This window comes from Mchenga conophoros, linkage group LG12, assembly GCF_057382185.1.
Source record: "Mchenga conophoros isolate Kocher_MC1m ecotype Shallow Benthic linkage group LG12, M_conophoros_male_GT1.1, whole genome shotgun sequence".
Classification (NCBI taxonomy): domain Eukaryota; kingdom Metazoa; phylum Chordata; class Actinopteri; order Cichliformes; family Cichlidae; genus Mchenga; species Mchenga conophoros.
The window spans coordinates 16,694,274-16,714,949 of NC_140537.1; the positions used below are offsets into that span (position 1 = coordinate 16,694,274).

General features: G+C 39.9%; 1 protein-coding gene across 6 annotated transcripts in view; it reads left to right on the forward strand.

The window, feature by feature from the left end:
• Positions 1-20,676, forward strand: part of LOC146562381 (multiple C2 and transmembrane domain-containing protein 1-like) — a 148,125-nt gene that overhangs the window by 21,027 nt on the left and 106,422 nt on the right. The window contains exon 1 of one of the 6 annotated variants that reach the window (XM_085294089.1): positions 4,492-4,730. The exons of 3 other annotated variants lie outside the window; for them this stretch is intronic. In XM_085294089.1, coding sequence (XP_085150215.1) covers positions 4,689-4,730 — 42 coding nt within the window. In that variant the 5' untranslated portion in view covers positions 4,492-4,688. Of the gene's footprint in view, positions 1-4,491; positions 4,731-20,676 lie in introns of those variants that run through there. 2 more of the 6 variants (XM_085294092.1, XM_085294090.1) reach the window with 2 other exon arrangements.

Consider the following 20,676-nt stretch of genomic DNA (forward strand, 5'->3'; position numbering starts at 1 on the left):
TGTTGCTGCCTCACAGCAAGAAAGTGCTGGGTTTGAATCCAGTCTTTCTGTGTGGAGTTTGCGTGTTCTCCATGCGTCTGTGTGGGTTCTCTTCGGGGACTCTGATTTCCTCCCACAGTCTAGGAATGTACATGGGGTTAGGGTAATTGGTGATACTAAATTAACCATAGGTGTAAATGTGAGAGCGAATGGTTACTTGTCTCTCTGTGTTAGCCCTGTGGGCAGATTGGCGATCTATCCAGGGTGTACCTGCCTCTCACTCTATGACAGCTGGGATAGGCTCCAGCCCCTCCCGTGATCCTCAATTGGAAAAGCGGAAGAAAATGAATGCATGGATCTTATCTTATCTGGAGCTTCTGCTGGGACAGAGATGAGCTGATTCCTGCAGTTGCATAGAGAGTCTTGTTAAATTGATTATTGATCTGAACTCTAGAGAAAATGTCACAAGCTTTCTACGAGGCATAGCTTACAAAAATAATTGTCTCTTGTGAGCTTGTCTGACTATCTGTATGTTTTCCACTTCTCTTCCTGTCCATCTGCCTGCCTGCTAGTAGAAGCCACCGTGCCACTACTTGTTGAAAAAGCTTCCTATTTTTTGCATTTAAGACACTACAGCAGACTCAAAGACTGTTTGAACAGCTTTTGTCATTTGTATATATTTGTCTTATCTTTTTAAATTCATGTTATGATACACGTGTGTGTGTGTGTGTGTGTGTGTGTGTGTGTGTGTGTGTGTGTGTGGACGCCTTCAGTGATTTGTGGTGAGTAATGAGCAGACAGATGGTTAACACTGCAGGGTTTGTTGATGCCAACATTGGAGATTAAAGCAAGGATAGATGGACAGCATGGGTGTGTTTGTTTATGCCATATACGTGCATGATTGTGTGGAGAAGACAAAAAGCCTCACATGTCGTATCAGGGCTCGTGTGTAAAATTGTTTATCAGCTAAAGAGCAGCAGGAAGAGCATAGCCTCAATTGTCACATACTCTCTAAATTGACATATATAAGCACAACTTTAAGTGCAGACTTACTCATATTGTTCTGTATGTGCAGCTATTTTTGTAAGGTCTGGGTTATGTCATTCCTAAACTTGCCAGATTTCCTTTGGCTTCAAGAAAATGTGCCTCATTATGGTGTGCAGCGAGGCATCATAAACTACTTTGTTGTAGCTTTTTTCTTAAGCGACCTCCATGAATTTTTTATCTGTTTCTTCGTCATGCTAATGCCTATGAGGGCGAGGTGTGTGTCTGTTTGTGTGTGCGTGTGTGTGTGCTGTGTTAGAATGAAATCAGCAACTAAAGTCATAAGAGCTGCTGACTGACACACTGCTGAACAAGGCTAATACAACAGCACTCATGAAAGGGACAGCTGTCTCGTCCTGGGGTCTGACTCTGTTGTAACATAAGAACGTGCAGTCTCTCTCTCTCTCTCTTTCTCTCTGTCTCTCACACACACACAATGCACAAGCACGTATGCACACAAACATGCACAAACTGGCCCGCCTTGTCAGAGTTTTGTTGTGACTCTGCAGAGCTGTCTGTGGCAGGAAGCACAGCGGCACCTCCCTGCTGCTGTGCCCCCTGTCTGGCGTGGCATTCACCCTGTATGTCTACAGAGAGATCAAAAAATGTATGCACTCTCTATTGTGCATGTCTCACAGCATTTCCTTCCTTTCATGTGCTATTGGGTGCTACAGTTTTATATTGCCATCTCTCCTTTACGGGATCATTTTAGTCTATTCTACAGTTAATGTCTGTCACAACTTTCCTCCTTTGTTGTGACCCTGAGTGCTGCTGGCAAATGTTTTCTGTGTAATATTTTCTATGTCTACAATCCAGCTCTCCTCTTTCACTGGTTCTGGTTCACCTTTCATCTGAATTGACGCACTTTTTCCACCCTCTTACAATTACATATTTCTTTGTTGCTGTTGTTGTTGTTTGTTTTTTTTACTTTTTGACTGAAGTGAACCTTTCTGCAGTTTCTCCCATGAGCAGTCTCTATTTTTTGCTGTGGATTTATAGCTCACACTGAGAAGCATATGTGATATGAATAGCTAGCAGGCGGAAAATCATTGTGGATAGTACTGGAACAAAAAGACGGGGAAACTCGGCAAAGAGATTGGACTTCAGTATAGTATTTATAGCTTAAATATTGCAGCACATATATCCTGCATTCAACTGGATAGTGTTATCTGTAAGGCATTCTGGCATGGTTGCATCATAAAATGTACTGTGCTCACAATAGAACTGAATTGTATAAATAAAGTTCCTTCATCTTGTGTGAATATCTGTGTTGCTGAACTAAGCACAAATAAATAGTTTAATTAATGCAACTTTTCTAAAGGCCGTTTTAATTGTTTCTGTTAACCTTGATTGGCTATCTGAGTGAAAGAAAAAAAAAACTAAATTACCTCAGCACCATGTCCTAAGGATAAGTCCCCAATCAGCAGAAAAGTTGCAGTTTTACAGAATTGGTGGTAATTGGTTTTTAGTCCTTTTGTTGCTTTTCAGAAAATAAATGCTTATTCAAATTTGCCATGACTTTCTTTTGATAGTCATATGACACTTTTCACACTTTTAAGAGACAGTTATGTGTCGTTAGAGAAATTGTTTGCGTCAGTCTAGTAACTGTTTCTAAATTGAACAGATTATGGGAAAGTCTGACGACTATTATAATATTTAACATTACTAAAAATCCATAATTCATAACTGAAAATTTAAATTCCTAAATTAAAAAGACAAAATGCACTGGTCAGCCATTTTATTAGGTACACATTGCTAGTAGCAGGATTAATCCTCTTTTGTGTTTTGCCTTCAGAGCTGCCTAAACTCTGCTTTTGGTCCATGTTGACATGTTGCCATCACACAGTTGCTGCAGATTTATTGGCTGCACATTCATTGGATTGAGATCTAGTGAGTGTGGGGAACTTGCAGTCAGGTTCATTAAACCAGTTTTATTTTTTTCTGCTTTGTGACATGGTGCGTTATCCTGCTGGAAGCGGCCATCAGAAGACAAGTACACCGTAGTCATACAGCGATGTACATGGTCAGCAGTAATACACAGATAGGCTGTGGCCAAGAGCATATCCCTCACATCATTACAGTCATCAGCAACCTGAACTGTTGATACAAGGATGTAGGATGGATCTATGCTTTCATGTTGTTTATGCCAAATTCTAACAGACCATCTGAATGTCAGCAGAAATCGAGACTCAGCAGATCAGGCAATGTTTTTTTCCCATCTTCTGTTGTCCAGTTTTGGTCAGCCTCTGTGAAGCCTCAGTTTCCTGTTCTTAGCTGAGAGGAGTGACACCCGGTGTGGTCTTCTGCCTCTTTAGCCCATTTGCTTCAAGAGTGGATGTGTTGTGTGTTCAGAGATGTTGTTCTGCATAGTACGAACCAGACTCCTCTGACCTCTGGCATCAAAAGAACATTTTTGCCCAGAGAACTGCCACTCATTGGATAATTTCTCTTTTTTGGACCATTCTCTGTAAAGCCCACAGATGGCTGTGTGGGAAAATCCCAGTAGATCAGCAGTTTATGAAACAGTCATACCAGCCCATCTGGCGCTAACAACCATCCCATGTTCAAAGTCATTTAAATCACCTTTCTTCCTCATTCCTGGTAACAGGAATGAGGAAGAAAAGTGAACTTCATCAAGTGATCTTGACCATGTCTACATGACCAAATGCTTTGACTTGGCGCAACCTCACAGTGACTTGGTCCTTTCTTAATGCTTCATTTGACATTTTTACAGTAATGGAATAACTGTATTTCCTACCACTGGTGTTAATTATCATGAACAACTAAGCTGGGATTTCTATTGTTCTCCCCATACTGGTGATATATGTGAATGCAGTATTCTAGTTGTGTTTCTAGTAAAGCCCTGTTAATACTGGGCTACACACTGATGAGAAAGAGTATTATTTAATAAACGAATGTAGTGGGTATTTAAGTGCTTTAATATTATACTGTATTGATACTGCAACAATACCAATAATATGAATGGGAGGGAGAATAAAATGAAATTCTAGGAAGAAAATCTGAAAAGTGTGTACATGTGGGCAGCTGTCTGCGGCGGGACTTCCGGTTTTACCTTGAGCAAAACCCAATGAACACCAATTAACCCAATTTGCCTTGGCTCACAGCTCCAAATTAGAGAGATCCTGTAAAGTAATTAATGTGAAATCCATAAATGCTGTCATCTCTACAGCTTAGATTCTCTGTCTGTCAGTGTCTCCATGTGGTAATTCAGAATAACACTACTGTGTAATCCTTACTAAAGTCCAGCTAAGGGGATTGGTGACTATAAAACGGGCTCTCTCACTGACTAAACATCTGTGGACACGGAGACAGCAGCTGGTACCGTCTTCCTGGATGTGTCCCACGTTAACTTCATTTAGTATCGTTCCATCTCAGCAGTTTAGGCACTCTGCAGTGAGTATCTCTGCACGGTCTTGTGTCTGAGTGACAGCAATAGAGAAAGGCAGACAGAGCAGTATGATAAATTGTGAAGCTGGGTGAGGTATGCGAGAGCCTCACAGCTGGTTGCCCTTTGCTATTCGTGTGTTCATGAGCACGATACGCAGGGAGCCAGTGTTTGTGTGCGCGCCTCTCTCACAGAGGAGCGTAAGCCAGCAGCAGCAGCAGCAGCAGCAGTAGTACAGCGGAGCGTGTTCAGTGTCTGGATGTTAGCGCTGCCTCTCTCAGCTGTGGGACGAAGCCTTACTGTAGGTATTCACACACACACACACAGAGATGCATAAATACATGTGTACATATTGCTGTTTTGACACTCTCCATGCTGATTTTCTTGTGGGATACTTTTCCATATACTGATGCCTCTTGCTTCCCATGCATGCTCTTGTATTATGCCAAGGTAAATAGTGGTTGTAAAGCACCATTCTTTAATTCCAGGAGTAATTCACATCCTGAGGATTTGACTGTGGTAATCATTGGATGTGGAAATGTGTTGTTCACCAACCAAATGTTTCTATCACTTCAGCACGTTTGTCCATTTGCATTCAGAACCCATTTTCATACAGAATTTCCATAAACCCGAGTAGCTGCTTTGTTTACGCGACAATGTGTGCTCAGCGTTACCAAAAGACAGCAGTGACCATCTTTGAACTATATGCTTTCGTGCATGTTTGTGCGCTTTATTTGTGGTAGGAAGTGGCACGGCGGAGGTGCAATGGGTGTGTCGTGTCCAGTTTCCAGTAGTGTGGAACCTGAGCTGGTGCTGCCGGTGTGACATGACACACGGTGTTGTTAGTCACTCACTGGAGAGAGAAGAGGAGATGACAGTTTTTTTTAAAAAAGGGATATCCTCCTGCTGGAGCTCTCTTCTTAACGTCAAAACACAGAAAGGTTCAAATGTTTCGGTATTTCCTTCCACCCCCTGCAGCTTTGCAGCTTTAGACTTGTTTCCTTAATTCCAGTTTTATGGGCTTGCTAACGAACGTGCTCTGAATGAGAGAAAAACACAATTGATGGATGATGAGATGTGAGAGGGGGAAGTGAGGGGATCGAGGCAAGGCAACGGAGAACAAATGGGAAGAAAGGAGACTAGAGGAAAGCGAGAAATACAGAAGGTGAAAATAGTGGGGATAGCCTGAGGAGGGGGAAGAAAAATGCTCTAATGGGGAGTATCTTTGTGACTCTCTCTGCTGATGTCCCTCTTATCAGACCAATGCTGGATATGTTGCAGAGATTCTACAAGCAATCTTTGATTGTGAGCTTAGGTTTTTTATGAATTTACAAGACCAAGATCAGTTCATGACAAGGAAACATTTGATGTAAAAGAAAAAAGCCTCCAGGGGATTTTCACATTTCTGCATCACACCTCAAGCTGTCTGTTGTTCATATTCAGAAAAAAGAGAATAATTTCCTTCTAAGAGATGACTGCAGGTTCTGTTGCTTCACACATCCAGTAGTGCAGCTCATGCATAATGCATACTATGGAGTTCCAGTGGAAGTTTTAAATGCAGAATTCATAAGACAGTTTTAGGTTTTGTTTTATAAACTTAATTTACTGCATTACTGCATGAACAATGCTGTCAATTTATATGAATCGAAGGGAGAATAAAATGGAAGCTGCAGGAAAAAAACAGAACCCCGGTTTGCCGTGGATCACAGCTGGATGGGCAGCATTAAATGGATGTAAAGCAAATAGTATAAAATCCAAAAATGCTATCATCTCCACATTTGCTTTCTACCTCGCTGTCTTAGTACTTTCCAGCACTGTTTCTATGTGGTAACTCTAAGTAACACTAGCATGTAATCTTATCAAAAACCCAGCTGATGGTGCTGATCATGTTTTAGATGCTAAATTGAATTTTCACAATACAGTTTAATGTGGAATCCTGTTCATTTTTTAATATTATCATTTTATTTACTGCATTCATTGCATTTCTGTGTAATGATTACAGTACAATAGGCACATGTGATCCAGTTGAACATGCTCTTATCATTTTGTACATTTATTAATTCATGACACACTGATTAGATTCGATTTATAAGACATAGTTCTGGTTTCATTTCGATGGATTGCATGTTTTGTACCAGCGGCATCCTTAGAGTGTGAAGGATGCTCTGAAATCCATTAAAGGAAAAACTAGTACTGTGTCGACACCCTGTGTTTTTAACCAACCAGTCAAGCTGCTGCTGCAGGACCACATTCATCAGCAGCTTGTGCTATGTTCACTCCCACATCGAGTTTCATAATTTAAAAGAACTTCCAAACAATGACTGATTACCTGTCAATGCTCCCAGCAGAGTTCAGCAACCATGAACACTCGCAGCATATCCCTGGTGTAAACATCCCCCCCGGGGAGACTTTGAGAGGAGAAATCCTTCCTTTTCTTTAGCTACTACTGTTATTGTCGGGCAGCATATTTTTTGGGAATAAGTCAGTGCAAAAATAATTAGCCACACTGCTTCAGTGGTTAGCATACCTTTAAAGTCATACACCCTAAACATAGCAAATTGCTAGTAAATTAAGCTTTGTAGCGAATTGTTTCTTTGTTGAAATAATTTGTGTGGAATGAAGTGAAGTGTGTTGAAGAATAGCTAAAATTATTTCTCCGTGTATGCAAATAATAGCTGTGGGTGTGCTGCTCAGTTGATATTGCCTTTTGGAGCTTTTTGACACCTAGGTATTTAAACAATTTTCACAGAAAGGAAAGAAAAAAAACTCATTGCTTTTGTCATATTCTCACTCACTGCAGCAAAATTCATTGTCTAAACTGTTTCCCAGGCTTGTGTATCTCTATGAATCAGATAAATCCACCGCCTCCCCGTCTTCCCCTCTGCTACTCTGCATCACAGTTTCTGTTGCTTTTCCGTCTCTTTTCATCACTTGGCATATTGCTTTATACACAGTCCATCACCTGCTCATTGCGGTGATGCCGTCTGCACCTCGTCTCACATGTCAGTCTGAGGCTTTTGCAGCAAAGGTAATAAGGAGTATGTGACGTTTTTATTCTGCTTGCTGGTTTTCTTCCTAGTGTGGAGGTGGTACCACAGACTTTAATCAGCGCTATCATCGTGGTGTGCAGGGATGACACTAGCTGGCAGAGAGACAAACTGATCTATTTTGGAAATTAAAGGTTCATTGGACTGGATGCTGTCTATAATTGTCACAAACATATTCCTCTAGTTCTGCTCTTCTATGTATTTTAGGTTCATAACCCTATACAGACATTTTCTATGGAGACTCTGGTACATAAAAAGTGATGCCGATCCATCTGGTCAGTGTTCCTAAAATTTTACACAGCAGGTGGTGCTGGATGACATGCAGGAGGTGTAGCGTTAAACGCTAAATACTGTAGCTCTTATTGTTTGACTGTGGATTGCTTTGGTTTCAGATCATTTTTAAAAACAAACAGATGAGCTATATAAATGTTGCTCAGACCAGAACTATCTAGCATCACGATTCAGATGGAGAGATGGGAGTTTGTGCTGCCAGCAGTTCTGATGAGAGGCCATGCTTTGTCAAACACTGTCACTTTATCATGTTGATGTCATTAAATGGATCCATGACAAATGGCTCATCCCGTCCCCTCCAAGGCCAATAGGGGTAATGGCAGATAGAAAGCTAAAGAGGAATAATCTAAATGATTAGAGAAAAAGGTGGACAGAAGAAAGCGATTGGACCAGGACAAAAAAAAAGAAGCTAATCCCACAGCTGTCTCACTGGATAGATTATACTTGTTCACTGAAGGAACTACAAAACACAGGAGTGCATTAAAGATTGCAAGTGCATTTTTTCTGCACTCATTTGAATTCTTTTCTGAAAAATGTAACAATCCTTCCAAGATGATGATGTCAGAGAGGGTTGCTGATACTAGCAGGCTTTAGTAGTAGCAAGTTGCAAGTTAAAGAAAAAGACAGTGTAGGACCTGCATGTGCTGGTAATGTGCTTTTTAGGCTCATGAATACACAGTGAAGTCCAAAATAGCAGTGCCATTAAGGAGCATGAATACTTTTTTTTATTATTATTCATTAGTCGTTGTTACAAGATGTGCTGGTAATGATATACAACAAGCTGAATCTCAGGGTGTCCACAACAACAAGCACATCAGTGATTTAATGTAAAACAAAATTGAAGACCTGTTTGCATTTAATTAACAATACAAAAAGATTTTTGGATATTTTCCTCATTTATTCAAATACTCTATAAGCACTGAGTGATTTTCATAAAACCACAAAACCCTAGAATGCATTTCATTGGCGTCTCTTCAGTCAAATAAATGCCCATTAGTCTACACTTGAAACACTCGATCTGTGCTTTGTTTAGCTTGTTTAGTCGTTATGTCCCTTATAACCACGATACACAAGATAAGATTCGAGATATAACGGAATTAGAGTTCTCTGAACTTCACACAGAATGTATAATGTAAACAAGAGATAAATACTTTTTATGCTGACATGTATAAAAAGTATAAGAAGATCTAAGAAGTACATTTTTTTCTTTTTAGATTAGAGATGGCACGATACCACTTTTTAATGTCCGATATAGATTCCGATATCATAAATTTGGATATCTGCCGATACCGATATGAATCCGATATAGCGTATTTTGTAATCAATAAAACAGTTTTTTTTTATAAATATCTTGCTGCATTTTGTATAAGTTCATACTCAAGTTTTAAAAAACAAGAGACTGAAGCTATTCTGTTACACCTGTGTGCAAAAAACACACTCCACCCAAAACATTTTATAGTTCAGCAACACTGATCAATAAATTTAAACCAACATCATCCTCCCTATTCTGGTATTTTAAAGAGTACTTACCTACCTAACTACTAGGGTTGCCAACTCCCAGCAAAAATATTAGGGAACCACCCCCCCTCCCTTAATCGATGTAATCAACTTTAATTTAATGCAAGTGTAAAACAAATGCACAATAATCAATTATTTTTCTACAATAGTTAAATAGATTCAACATCTTTCTTCAACAGAATTGCAGACTGCACAGATGGTACCTTCCCAAAGGAAAAAGTACTATAGCTTACTAGGGTGTATATTAGTGTATATTACTTTATACTATAATGGATAGTCAGGTGACCACTTTTGTTGTAAGATTCAGATAATTATTTATTTATAAGTTTTTAAATGACATAATAAAGAAAAATATTTCTTGGTGCCCCCCTTTTCCTGTTAATGCCCTACCCTGGCAAAACTTTGCTAGAGCCGCCCCTGCACAGTTACCAGCCGTCAGCTACGTAGAAAAGGATCCTGGTGTTATTTGTTTCTCAGAAACAGTTCGTAACTTCCCTTCAACTCATTCATGTCACCTAAAAGGTAAACCTGTTTCTCCATCACCTGTTCAGCTCTGATGATTCAGTAAGGACATCTCCTGGTTTCATCTTCATGTTTCCCTCTCACATATCCAAACGGATATCATGACCAGCAGCTTTTACAGCCTTGGCTCCAGCAAACATCAGCTGATACTAGAAAGTAATATTAAATAAATTTTAACAACAGCTTTTCACCCTTAAACGCGCTGCTGTTGTTTATCCGCTGGTGTCCTCTTTCTAGCGCAAAGTGGGCGATAAACAAACAAGAAAGACGAGACTTGTGGCAGAAAAGCCGATCAGCTGATCATTGATCAGTTTCATGTTTGAAGTAATAACAGGAGAGGGAGGGGGAGTGAATGAAAGAAGTAGATGCAACTGAGCAGCAAAGACGGAATAATTCCAGCTTTGTGTCTATTTTTTAATTCCAGCTGAAGTACGGGACAAATCGCTTCCCTTTCACCTCGATATGGAACTCCGATGGTCAGTCCAGCTGTGGCTCAACATATCAGTTGTTAAGCTTAACGTGGAAATACTATGCAAACATTCAAGGATGAACTTACACACTTGCTTTACTTCTCTAGGATAGTTTTCGCCGAGATGAAATGCTGCGGTTAGGAAGCATGTAGCGAAGCTCCAAATGCTCCAACAGACTGCTGACAGGTCTGGGAGACAACAGCCGCTCTATCACGTGACACATACTGCTCCGATGCGCCGAGCTGGGTTACGCCAAGTAGGGTGTTTTGTCAGGTCATTTTGTGATACTTCGGATCGGACTACATTTTTTATTTCTCTCCGATATCCGATCCAGTAATTTAGGTCAGTATCGGACCGATACGTAATATCGGATCGGTCCAGCTCTATTTTAGTATGAAAAAAGCGTGTCTAGTCATATTAAGGTTGAAAAATGTTGGTTTATGAGGAGACAACAATACAAAAAAAATCTATAAGGCAGAAATTTAACTGGTTTACTGTGAACATTTTAATCAGAGCATCGATTTTAGGATTCTGCTGCTAAATTAAATGTTAAATATTGCTAATACATGCTGGGATGTTTATCGAATGATGAAGAAAAGCAATTGTCGGATATTTGGTACAGGGACCAATAGTGTATAGTATGATGTACAGTGTGTAGTTTGTGTGGTTTGTCAAAAAAGCACATCAGCGCTGTTTTTGGCTTGTTTATTTTTGCTGTAAAGTCGCTGAGCCAGCAAACGTAGCTCTGGATCAACGTGTTCTTGACGGTTGTGCTCCGCTCTGCTCTGTTCAGAGCTTTGCTTTGCCTTGTTTTGGAAGTCGTGTCAGCACAATCTCAGACTGGCACTGACTCGTCTCTGGTGGGTTGACAGGTTGGGTTGGCAGCAGGGCGACCAGCTTGTCTGTCTGCAATGTCAGCAGCACTTGACACTCGTGGCTCAGTTTGTCAATGCACCAAATTTACTGGTGATAAACACATGGGGGAAACCTGCTAATGTTCCGCATGCCGCCAATATTTGTGTGTTTTAGTTCCGTAACATGATATTTTGTGTAGCCCTATTTTGAAGCTTCAACATTATTCTGGAGGGAAAAGTGACCAGCTTGGTGTATCTGGTTGTCTCTATCTTCCTGTGTTTAACTTTTATGTAGTCTTTAGAGCTTTTCAGGTGTCTTCTATTTATCTTTAAATTTAAATTAAATCTTTGTTTTTGCATTTCAGGATACCACTATCCTTCACGCTCTTGAAGTCGCTCTACCTTTACTCAATCTGTGACTCCCTTTTACTCGATTCACGTCCTCAGCCCTCGTCTCCCTGTCAGACCTTTGTTCTTCATTATTTATGGAGAGTGGCTGTGTTGTGGAACTGTCAGTTGCAGCTGATAAGAAATCTGCTCCGCTTGCATTAATTTCGACTGAACAGTCACCAAATTTGTGTCTGTCTCCGTCAGTCTTCCGGTGAATGTAATTTGTCACACCATTTGCCTTGTGTTAGAAGTCATAGCAAGGATAGGTTAATACAGTTGCATCAGAATGTGGTGTTAACACATTTAACACTTTTTATCCACACCAATGAGAGTTTCCCTTGAGGTACAAGAAGATGTCTCCACAGTAACACTCTGGGATGTGTTAGCTACTGCTGCTGGTGATCTGGGGGTGATTGACTTTGTTTAGATCCTGTTGCCTGTGATGCCATAACTATGATCAGCAAACAGATCAACATTTAATAAACGTCAAGGCAGGGAGCATTGAAAATATCCATAATACGCAGCGGACTCTTATTTTTTAAGTTTCTCTTTAACCCTATGATCAAATAATACTGTAATATTCTCAGCTAGGCTTTCAAATGTTTGAAATGATAGGAATAGATTTTGGACCACATTTGTTAAACACAGACCTGTGCTGTATAAATGCACATCAATGCACACTCACGATCTGCAGTTTAATCTTGCTCGGCAAAGGATTGGAAAGAGACTGATTCCTTTATACTTTCTGATTCAATGTTGACCACCTATTCTACCATTACCCAAAGTAGGCCAAGCCATGCAGCTCAGCCCTGACATCTGGTACAACTGGGAGGGAGGATCATGACACAGCTGTCAGGAATAATGGAAACTGGGTTATTGTTCTGAGTATGGAAATGAGAGCTGTAGAGTTGCATACAGAGGACACTGAGGATGACATTAAGAGTGATTATGGCAAGAAGCATATAATGACTCATAAGGGTACTTCTCCTTGATGGTGATTTTGTCAACAGGCTCTAACGGGAAAGAAGAGATGTTATCACTTTTTGATGTAAGATATTTATTGATAATTAACAAGGCTTTGAGCAGAGCCACTACTTTCCACTACTCCTGTTTTCTCCAGTTACTCAGTGCTGTAGCACTATCACTGAAGTTTAGGGCCACTGCGAGCATCAGCATAACTTTGTGCTGAACATTGGGGGGGGGGGGGGATCTAGACAGAGATCAGATTTATTTAGATCTTTGTCTAAATAAATGTGGGTAAGTTCCCGGATGATTGAACATGCAACTGTTTTGCTGGTAATAATTGAAATGGGTAAAGAAAATCAACAGCCTATTTATGCAAGATGATTCATAATTCCATGGGGTGGGGGGTGGGGGGGGGGGTTGTCATAACCCCCCTGGAAAGTACGCCCCTGACTGTGAGTGTAATTTAAATTTATGTAGACAAGCCGATTGGATCAGTTGTTAAAGACAAGGAACAAGAATGGAATGGGATTTGCTCGAGTATTTCTTGCATTGTCAAACATCTATGATATTTTTTGTTTAAGTCTTTTAAAATATTATTTGCATGTAGCTAATTTATTAACCTTATAATTTCATCCAAAAGAAAGAAAGACTGAGTGAAACAAGTAATATTTACTGTTCCAATTTTGGCAGGTACTAAAATTATGAATAATTAACCCTGTGTAGATTGAGAGACAGCAGGAAGTTTTAAGTAAGAGGCTAATTAAATTTCACACCCTTTTTTTTCAATCCACTTGCTCTAATTAACCAGACACTGTAAAGAAATGTTACGTCAAGGTGTCATGAAAGTCCCTTTAACTTGCTTTATTTCCAATGGCCAGCAGAGGGAGATTCCTCTTGATGCAAAACGAGGTCCAGTTGCTAACAGGATGCTATCTCTTACTTGACCTATGACCTCAGTATATATTTTGTTAAAGAGTTTATGCTGTCAGTCACAAGCTTCAATACAGCTGCTTGATAAATATGTAAATATTTAACAATTATTTAAAATCAGTATTAGAGCAGTCTGTGCCTTAGTGTGTGGCTACTTTGTGATTGACAGGAAAGTCAAAGTGCCAGACTTGAGGCTTTTGTCACCTTGAACTCTCAGTAGAGCCCAAACAATTATTATTATTATTTTTTAAAGAGATCATCTTCTGAGAATTTGATGAGCAGCTATACTATGTCTGTTGTTGTTTAATTTAGATTTTTCACTACTGGACACTTTTTAATAAGACCCATATGCAGGCATATTGTTCTTCATGATCACTGAAGACATTGTATTTCTCTTTAGTTTTGTGTTGTTTACTTAAAAAATATATTTTCATTAGAACGTGCTAAGTCCTCCAAGGCAACTGCTTTCTTTTTCTCATCATCCATTATACTCTGAACAATAGCTTGGAGCTTACTTTTGCTAATATGTGTTTCTTGTAATGGCATCCATTGAATTTTAAAAGATTAATGCTGGGTTGCTGACAATTCCAGAAGGGCCATTACTTAATGAACGGCTCTTGGGTGTTCATTCATCTAGTTCCTTCATATCATAGCGTATAAAGAGTTATTGATTTCAGTCGTGGATCGAAGCATATCGATGACCGTAAGAGAATAATTCTCTGAAGTCAATCATCTGAACAACTGCTGAACTTAACAAGTGAAGAGTTTACTGCCTAGAGAATTTAACAATGGCTGTTTTGATTAAACTGAGCCAATCATTAATTACCAAAGCCTATCAGAGTGAATCTATTTCAAACAAGTGAGGTTAAGGTGTCACTGCTTGCAATGTAGCATTTATGTCATGAGGAGTAAGTGTTTAAACAAGCTTTACTTCAAAAACAGCTGCTGGCTTGTAGCTAACTGTAAGATCTGTATAGCGTTAGCTTTAGCCACTTTGCCTTTGTTAGCTTCTACGTTCAGCTGGGTGAGGCTGATTTAGGAATCTGATTGGGTTTGTTGTTACAAATAATCCTCCATGGTTTGCTTTGTGTCTTCACTCATAGTGAGGAGCAACCATGCTAGCAGGATGTTAGCATGTGGCTGTAATTGTCCCTGTGACTATTTGCCTGCTACGCACATGCTATGTGCATGCATGAAATGGACCAGCTCTAACTGTACAAATGGGGGGCCGACTGGTTGGTCACTATTCTGGTCCCCTGCCAGTCAGTCAGTGGATTTCTAGTGTTCATCTATTAATTTGACTGATGCATTTAACTAATACTGACACAGATCAAGCAAACCCATTCTCATTCACCTTTTTATTATGCTCTTAATCATTTGATTGCCTATTTATGTGACTATGGCTCTTCTGCACTGGGTTTTACATGCATAGCTGATAGACAGAATTATCTTTATCCCGGCTATTAAACCATTTTTGAGCCGCATGATAATACAATGGGAGGGGCAGGGGTTCATTTGGGCATATTAAAATCAAGTTCAATTGTAAACAAGTTTGGCATTGCTTCCATATGATATAATGAAGTTTTTTATTAATGCAAAGCGAATATTTTACACACCTGTAAATGTTTAAGCTATCATCAGGATCATCTGCATTATCTCTGTTCAATTAAGAGATTCATTATCCTAGTCAGAGGATAGAGAGTGAAGAAGCTTGCTCTTTGTGCAGTGGAGTTTTGGGCTCTTATTAAGAAAAGAAGCAGCAGAGACCTCATTATCTAGTTGAGTGGCTACTGGGTGTCTACCCACTTCACTGCACTGGCCCTGTGTTCTGTCACATTACATATTACCTGGCTGCACATACTCAGGAGAAGAGCGCCTCGGTAATGCCCCCGAGATAGTGGCATTTAATGGAATATCTTACTGGGCTGAGATAGTTTAATGAAGTACATTTTTCAAGGTTTTGTGACTACCATGGTGTGATGAGCAAGAGAAATATGTGTATATGTAATTTATCTACAATATTTTAATTAAAGTAATAATTAGTTTATTATATTTGAGGTGAAATGTGTTCTCGTGTAACTGATACTGAAATGCAATGTTAGACAGAAAGAATGCAGGATGAAAGAGAGCAGTGGAGAAAATTGTTTATTTTTATTTATTCAGTCACGAATTCTGTGAGCTGCTGACATTTGCAATCTTGACTAAAGCTGACTGAATGGAAATATGCCATATTTTTGCATACCTCCTGTGTACATTCAATAAGTAATGTAAAGCCTTTTATGATGCACAAATTTGTAATCACATTTTAAGGTGTCACAAGGATTGTTTCAACATCCCCTGAGTTTCTTTAACATGTTTCTGGCTGTGAATTATTTTTTTTCATTAATGTTTCTTTATGCAAATTGTACCTTTTGCTGTGGGTCAAAATACACAAGACAAGGGCTGAAATAGTTGAAAGTGATTGTGATGCTTTCACGGTGTATATTGCAAATCATTTCAAATCACATTTGTGTCAGATCTTTCTTGCAGAAAAACAACTTGGCTTTGAAGATATGTACATACAGCTGGAAGCAACCTGTCTTCTTCTACACAATTTCCCTCCCCCATATCGACTATAATTAGATCAAGTACATAAAAGACAGATTTCTAGCAATTCATCAGCCTGCACTGGCAAACCAAGAGCCTTCCTGTCCTTATGTGTACATATTTACAAGTGTACACGTATGTGTTCACAGATTTATGGGGTAGAAAGTGCAAACCACTGTATTCAGTGTGTACAAATTATATATGTGATGGCATCAAAGCTAATTGTCCCTGGGGGAGTTGCTATATTATGTTTTTTGGTGCTGTAATACTTTTTGGGGAAAAGGCATGGCAGATGCAGAGCACAGACCTGAGAAGCAGTTTAAGAGTTTTATTATTGTCTCTGAGATGAATGTGATGTAAAAGAATGGATGTGTCACATCAAGGATGGATGAAAGCAGGTTGTTACTGAGGCAGACTGGTGGCCGTGCAGGTGGGAAGATTCGCAGGTAATGGCAGAGAATGAAGGTGATGGAGAATGAGCTGGCAGGAGAGTGAAGTAGGTGAATGAGATGAGATGGAAGACAGGTTGATATTAAAAGGGGGATGCTGGCTGGTACAAGGGGGATCTGGGCATAGTGAATGCACTGGCTAAAAGGTAGGGTGCAAACAGGGAAGGAAACAAGGAAACTAAAGTGGTCTGAGAGTGTCTGGTTGAGAGTGGATTGTTCGCTTTGGAAAACAAATTGCAAATTGTTCTCAAACATTAAACTAAGGTAGCTTTTTTTCACATGCCTGCATAAGGCTCAGATTCAAGCTCTTAGGGAAACAAATAGTAGACAAGAGTTACAGGCTTCAGTAATATTAGGCATGTTTTTAGAACAATATTTCCAAGTTAGTTACAAGTGTGTGCACAGAAATGTACATATTTCCAATCAAAGAACATGTTACCTTAACTGTATCAGTCTTTCCATGTGGCTTAGCACCATCATTTTGTGGTTAGCAAGAGTTTTTATTCACTCTGGCAACAAATACAGTTAAATCCCACTTATAAAACACTGGACGTCTAGGTGTCATATTGTATCGTTGAGTATGACAGCGGTCTACTCACCACCACCACTGAGATTCTGTGGCTGGAATTCTTCTGTGGTCTTGTCCAGTTAATTGTGTGTATAATTAAGTAATTCTTATTCTTGTTAACTCCTATGGCTCCTGAAACCTGACATTTGGGAATCTTTACTTCGTTTTTGTACGTCACATAAATGCAGGAAACAGGAAAAAGAGTGAATGTTAGAGTGATTATTGTCTGTGCTTTGCTTTGCCTGCCCCAAGAGACCCAGAACACAACCTGCTTCACCAAAATACATGTTTGAGTCTATTTGCATATTTGCTCAATAAATAGGTGACGAGGTTAACAGATGAGGTCCGGCAGGAGTTTCTGTAGGCTGTGATGTCCACAGACAACAATCTGTGGTGAGAGTAGGGAGCAGGTGGAACAGAGTCTGCAGAGGTGGAGGTATGCTGTCAAGGAAAAAACAGAATAAAACTCAGTAGAAGCAAAACACCATACATGCTTGTGAATGAGTGAGATAGGTGGAAAGGTGAAGATGCAAAAAAGTAGAGGTAGTGAAGGTGGATAATTTAAAAAACCTGGGGTCAACCTAACAACAGACAGAGCACTATAAAAGTAAAGAAGAGACTGCAGGCAGGGAGGAGAGGATGGAGGCGAGTGTCAGAGGTGATTTGTGACAGAAGGATAGCAGGAGGAATGAAAGGGAAGCTTGACAAGCTTTTAGCGAGACGGTGGCTTTGACAGAAAGAAAGAAAGACAGAAAGATGGGAGGCAGAGCTGGAGGTGGTAGAGTTGAAGATGTTAAGAGTTTTGTTGGGAGTGACCAGGAGGGACAAGATTAGAAATGAATACATCAAAGGGACAGCTCAGGTTGAACAGTTTGGGGACTTAGTTAGAGAAGCAAGGCTGAAATGATTTGGACATGTGCAGAGGAGGAATAGTGGATATACAGGACAAATGGAGTGAGATGATCCGATGTTGTGACTCCTAAAGGAAAAATCAGAAAAAGAAGTACTTCTGTAGCACAGTAACCATTCTGACTTCTCCTTGCTTACATTTTAAATAAGCCTCTATACTTAAGGACACAACTAAAATGAACGTTTTGCTCTTTTTACTATCTTTTGTGAGGTGCATAATGAGAAAAACATAAAAATAAATAAATGCCCCGCAACAGCTTAAGTTAAGTTTAAAGATGGATGGTTGGATGATCATTTCTCTGTTGTCAAAAAGAAGTGAGTGTGCAGAAAGGACTTGGTGAAATAAAAATGGAAATATTTCAATGGACAGAAAGAAGTGGCATCTCTGCTAAGAGAAGAAGAACTGCCATAAACTTTCTTGTTAATGGCCAAAGCAAGATTAGGTTATTCTTATGCAGGAGTGGCTGCAGAGCCTGGAAATTACCTGTCATCACAGTGAGAAATGAGCACATGGCTCCACACACTGCCCACGGCTAAACACAGGCTTCCTCCTCCATAAAGACACCACTGTCATGACATACAACCCAGGATGAAAAAAAATATGACTCTGGTTGATATCCCACATGGGGAGTTTTCTAAGCAGCTGTGTTGCTTTACCAGTCTGCCCTTTAAATGCGAAGCGAGAACTCTTATAAATCTTTCCCGATGGGACATGTTTCTCTTATTTCACACGGCAGTCGAGATTAAATTGCAGGGCACCGCTTCAAGATTCAAACAACAGCACAGCGACGTCATATATAAAACAGTGTTCGGTGAAATGTCACTCTCTACCATCAGTGTCAGTAAACAGCAACTATTTTAAGTCACGGCTGGGGTGCTAATGAAAGGGAACAAGAGGAGCAAAGTTCACTTGATACTTTCTGATTACTGGCATACATAGCAGGTGCGTAGTACTTAATGTGTCAGGTATTATTAAAATTTGGTGGGAAGGAGTTATTATAGCAACAACTCCTAAACGTCCCACCTGTTGGGCTAGCCTTTCCCATGGGAAATTACCGTGACTTTCCTACCGTGTTACTCGTGATACATGAGCTTCTAGCAGCAGAGGGACTGATAATAATGACACATAATTATCATAGTTTTGTCATACATGTTTAAACCTATGGCATGCGAGTTGGCTTATTGAAGCTGGCAGTTTCATTCAGAGCCTGGGAAGTATCTGGGGGGATTTTATGAGACCAGGTTTTCCTTATGCAGAAATATAACATAATATAAATATATACACATTTACTAGAAGAATGCTTGACACCGAGGAGGACGTGGATGAGCACTTTCTTTGTAAAAAAGAAGATTCCAGACAGGAGATGGTCATATGACCCTTTCAGGCCTGCGCTAAATAGTTTGAGCTCACCAGATAGAAGGATACGCTCCAAAATATCGGAGTGCATGTGTCAGGGAAGGTTATGAGTCACTGTAAACAACCAGTTGACTTTTTCTATTAATGGTTGCCACGTTGCCATCTGAGCTTTTAGCTTATTTTCTTTTTATAAGTCTGAGACTGAAAACAGAGATTCTGGAGCAACATGTTGACCTAAAAAAAAAAAGAGTTTCCGCTTTAGAACAAATTCTAAAGATAAAAATTTGTGTTCATTTCCAATTATCTGTTCAAAAGTGTCATTGATTTTAAGCTGCTTACTTTAAGTTCTGTTATATAGACTTTGCACTCCTGAGCCTTTTACTCTGATCATGCTGCTGCCTTATATATGTAGACCAGTGGGAGTTTTGATGCACTGTAACTTAAAGTGGGGAAGAGTCAATAGAAAGTGAGGGCGTTTGACTAAGTGGTTTGTGTGGCATTATAGCATGTCTCAGAGCTCAGCTGAAGCTCTGTGCTATCCTCTAGGACTGTAAACAACACATACACACTATTTGCACTGTGTGTATCTGGTGGTTGCTGGTGTACAGTAAACTCCAGCTGTCTAAATCTAGGTGTCTCTGGTGCATTCTGTATCATCAGCTCTCCTCTATTTTGTAGCTGTGAAGAAACTGGGAACAGAAATACATGTACAGTACATGGCATCAATATTTGTAAAACTTTAGTTGTGTTACCTACATTGTTTTTGATTCTGGAATGCACTTATCCATGCCATCCATGCACACACACAAACAAAGACACACACAAGATTAATTCATGTACAGTATAGAAGCTACTTTCGGCTGCTCCCTGTTCACAGCATGTAACTGGCAGTTTTACGTCTGATGCCCTTCATGATGAAACCGTTCCTAAACCTACTGTCTTTTGTCTTTTGCTCTGAAATGAAAGGGCTGGTCCTCTGCGGCTAGAGTGAGACAGGAAAATAGGCCATCGTAGGTATTCTTTGGTTCTCTCTCAGCTTCAAGGAGTCATTAAACATGGAGAAGCTGGAGTGTGATGGATCTTGGTGGTCTTTCCTTTTTCTTCTCTCCACTCCTCATGGCGGTTTCAGTCTTTGTGAATATACATTGTTTCTCACCCGAAATGCTTGTTTAGAGGGAAGGGCCCGAGTTCTGCTGGATTCAGGGGACAGAACAGAAAATAGATTCTCTCTGCTGAGTCTGTCCCAGTTGATGGAGCGTGATCACTAAACAAAACAGTTGCTTCCAAACTCAAAATCTGGCTTTGTGAGCCATACCTCCTCTTAATGTTTTCATTTAAAACCACAGAGTGTCACGTTTAGTGGAAAATCCAGTCCTCAAACACAGACTTC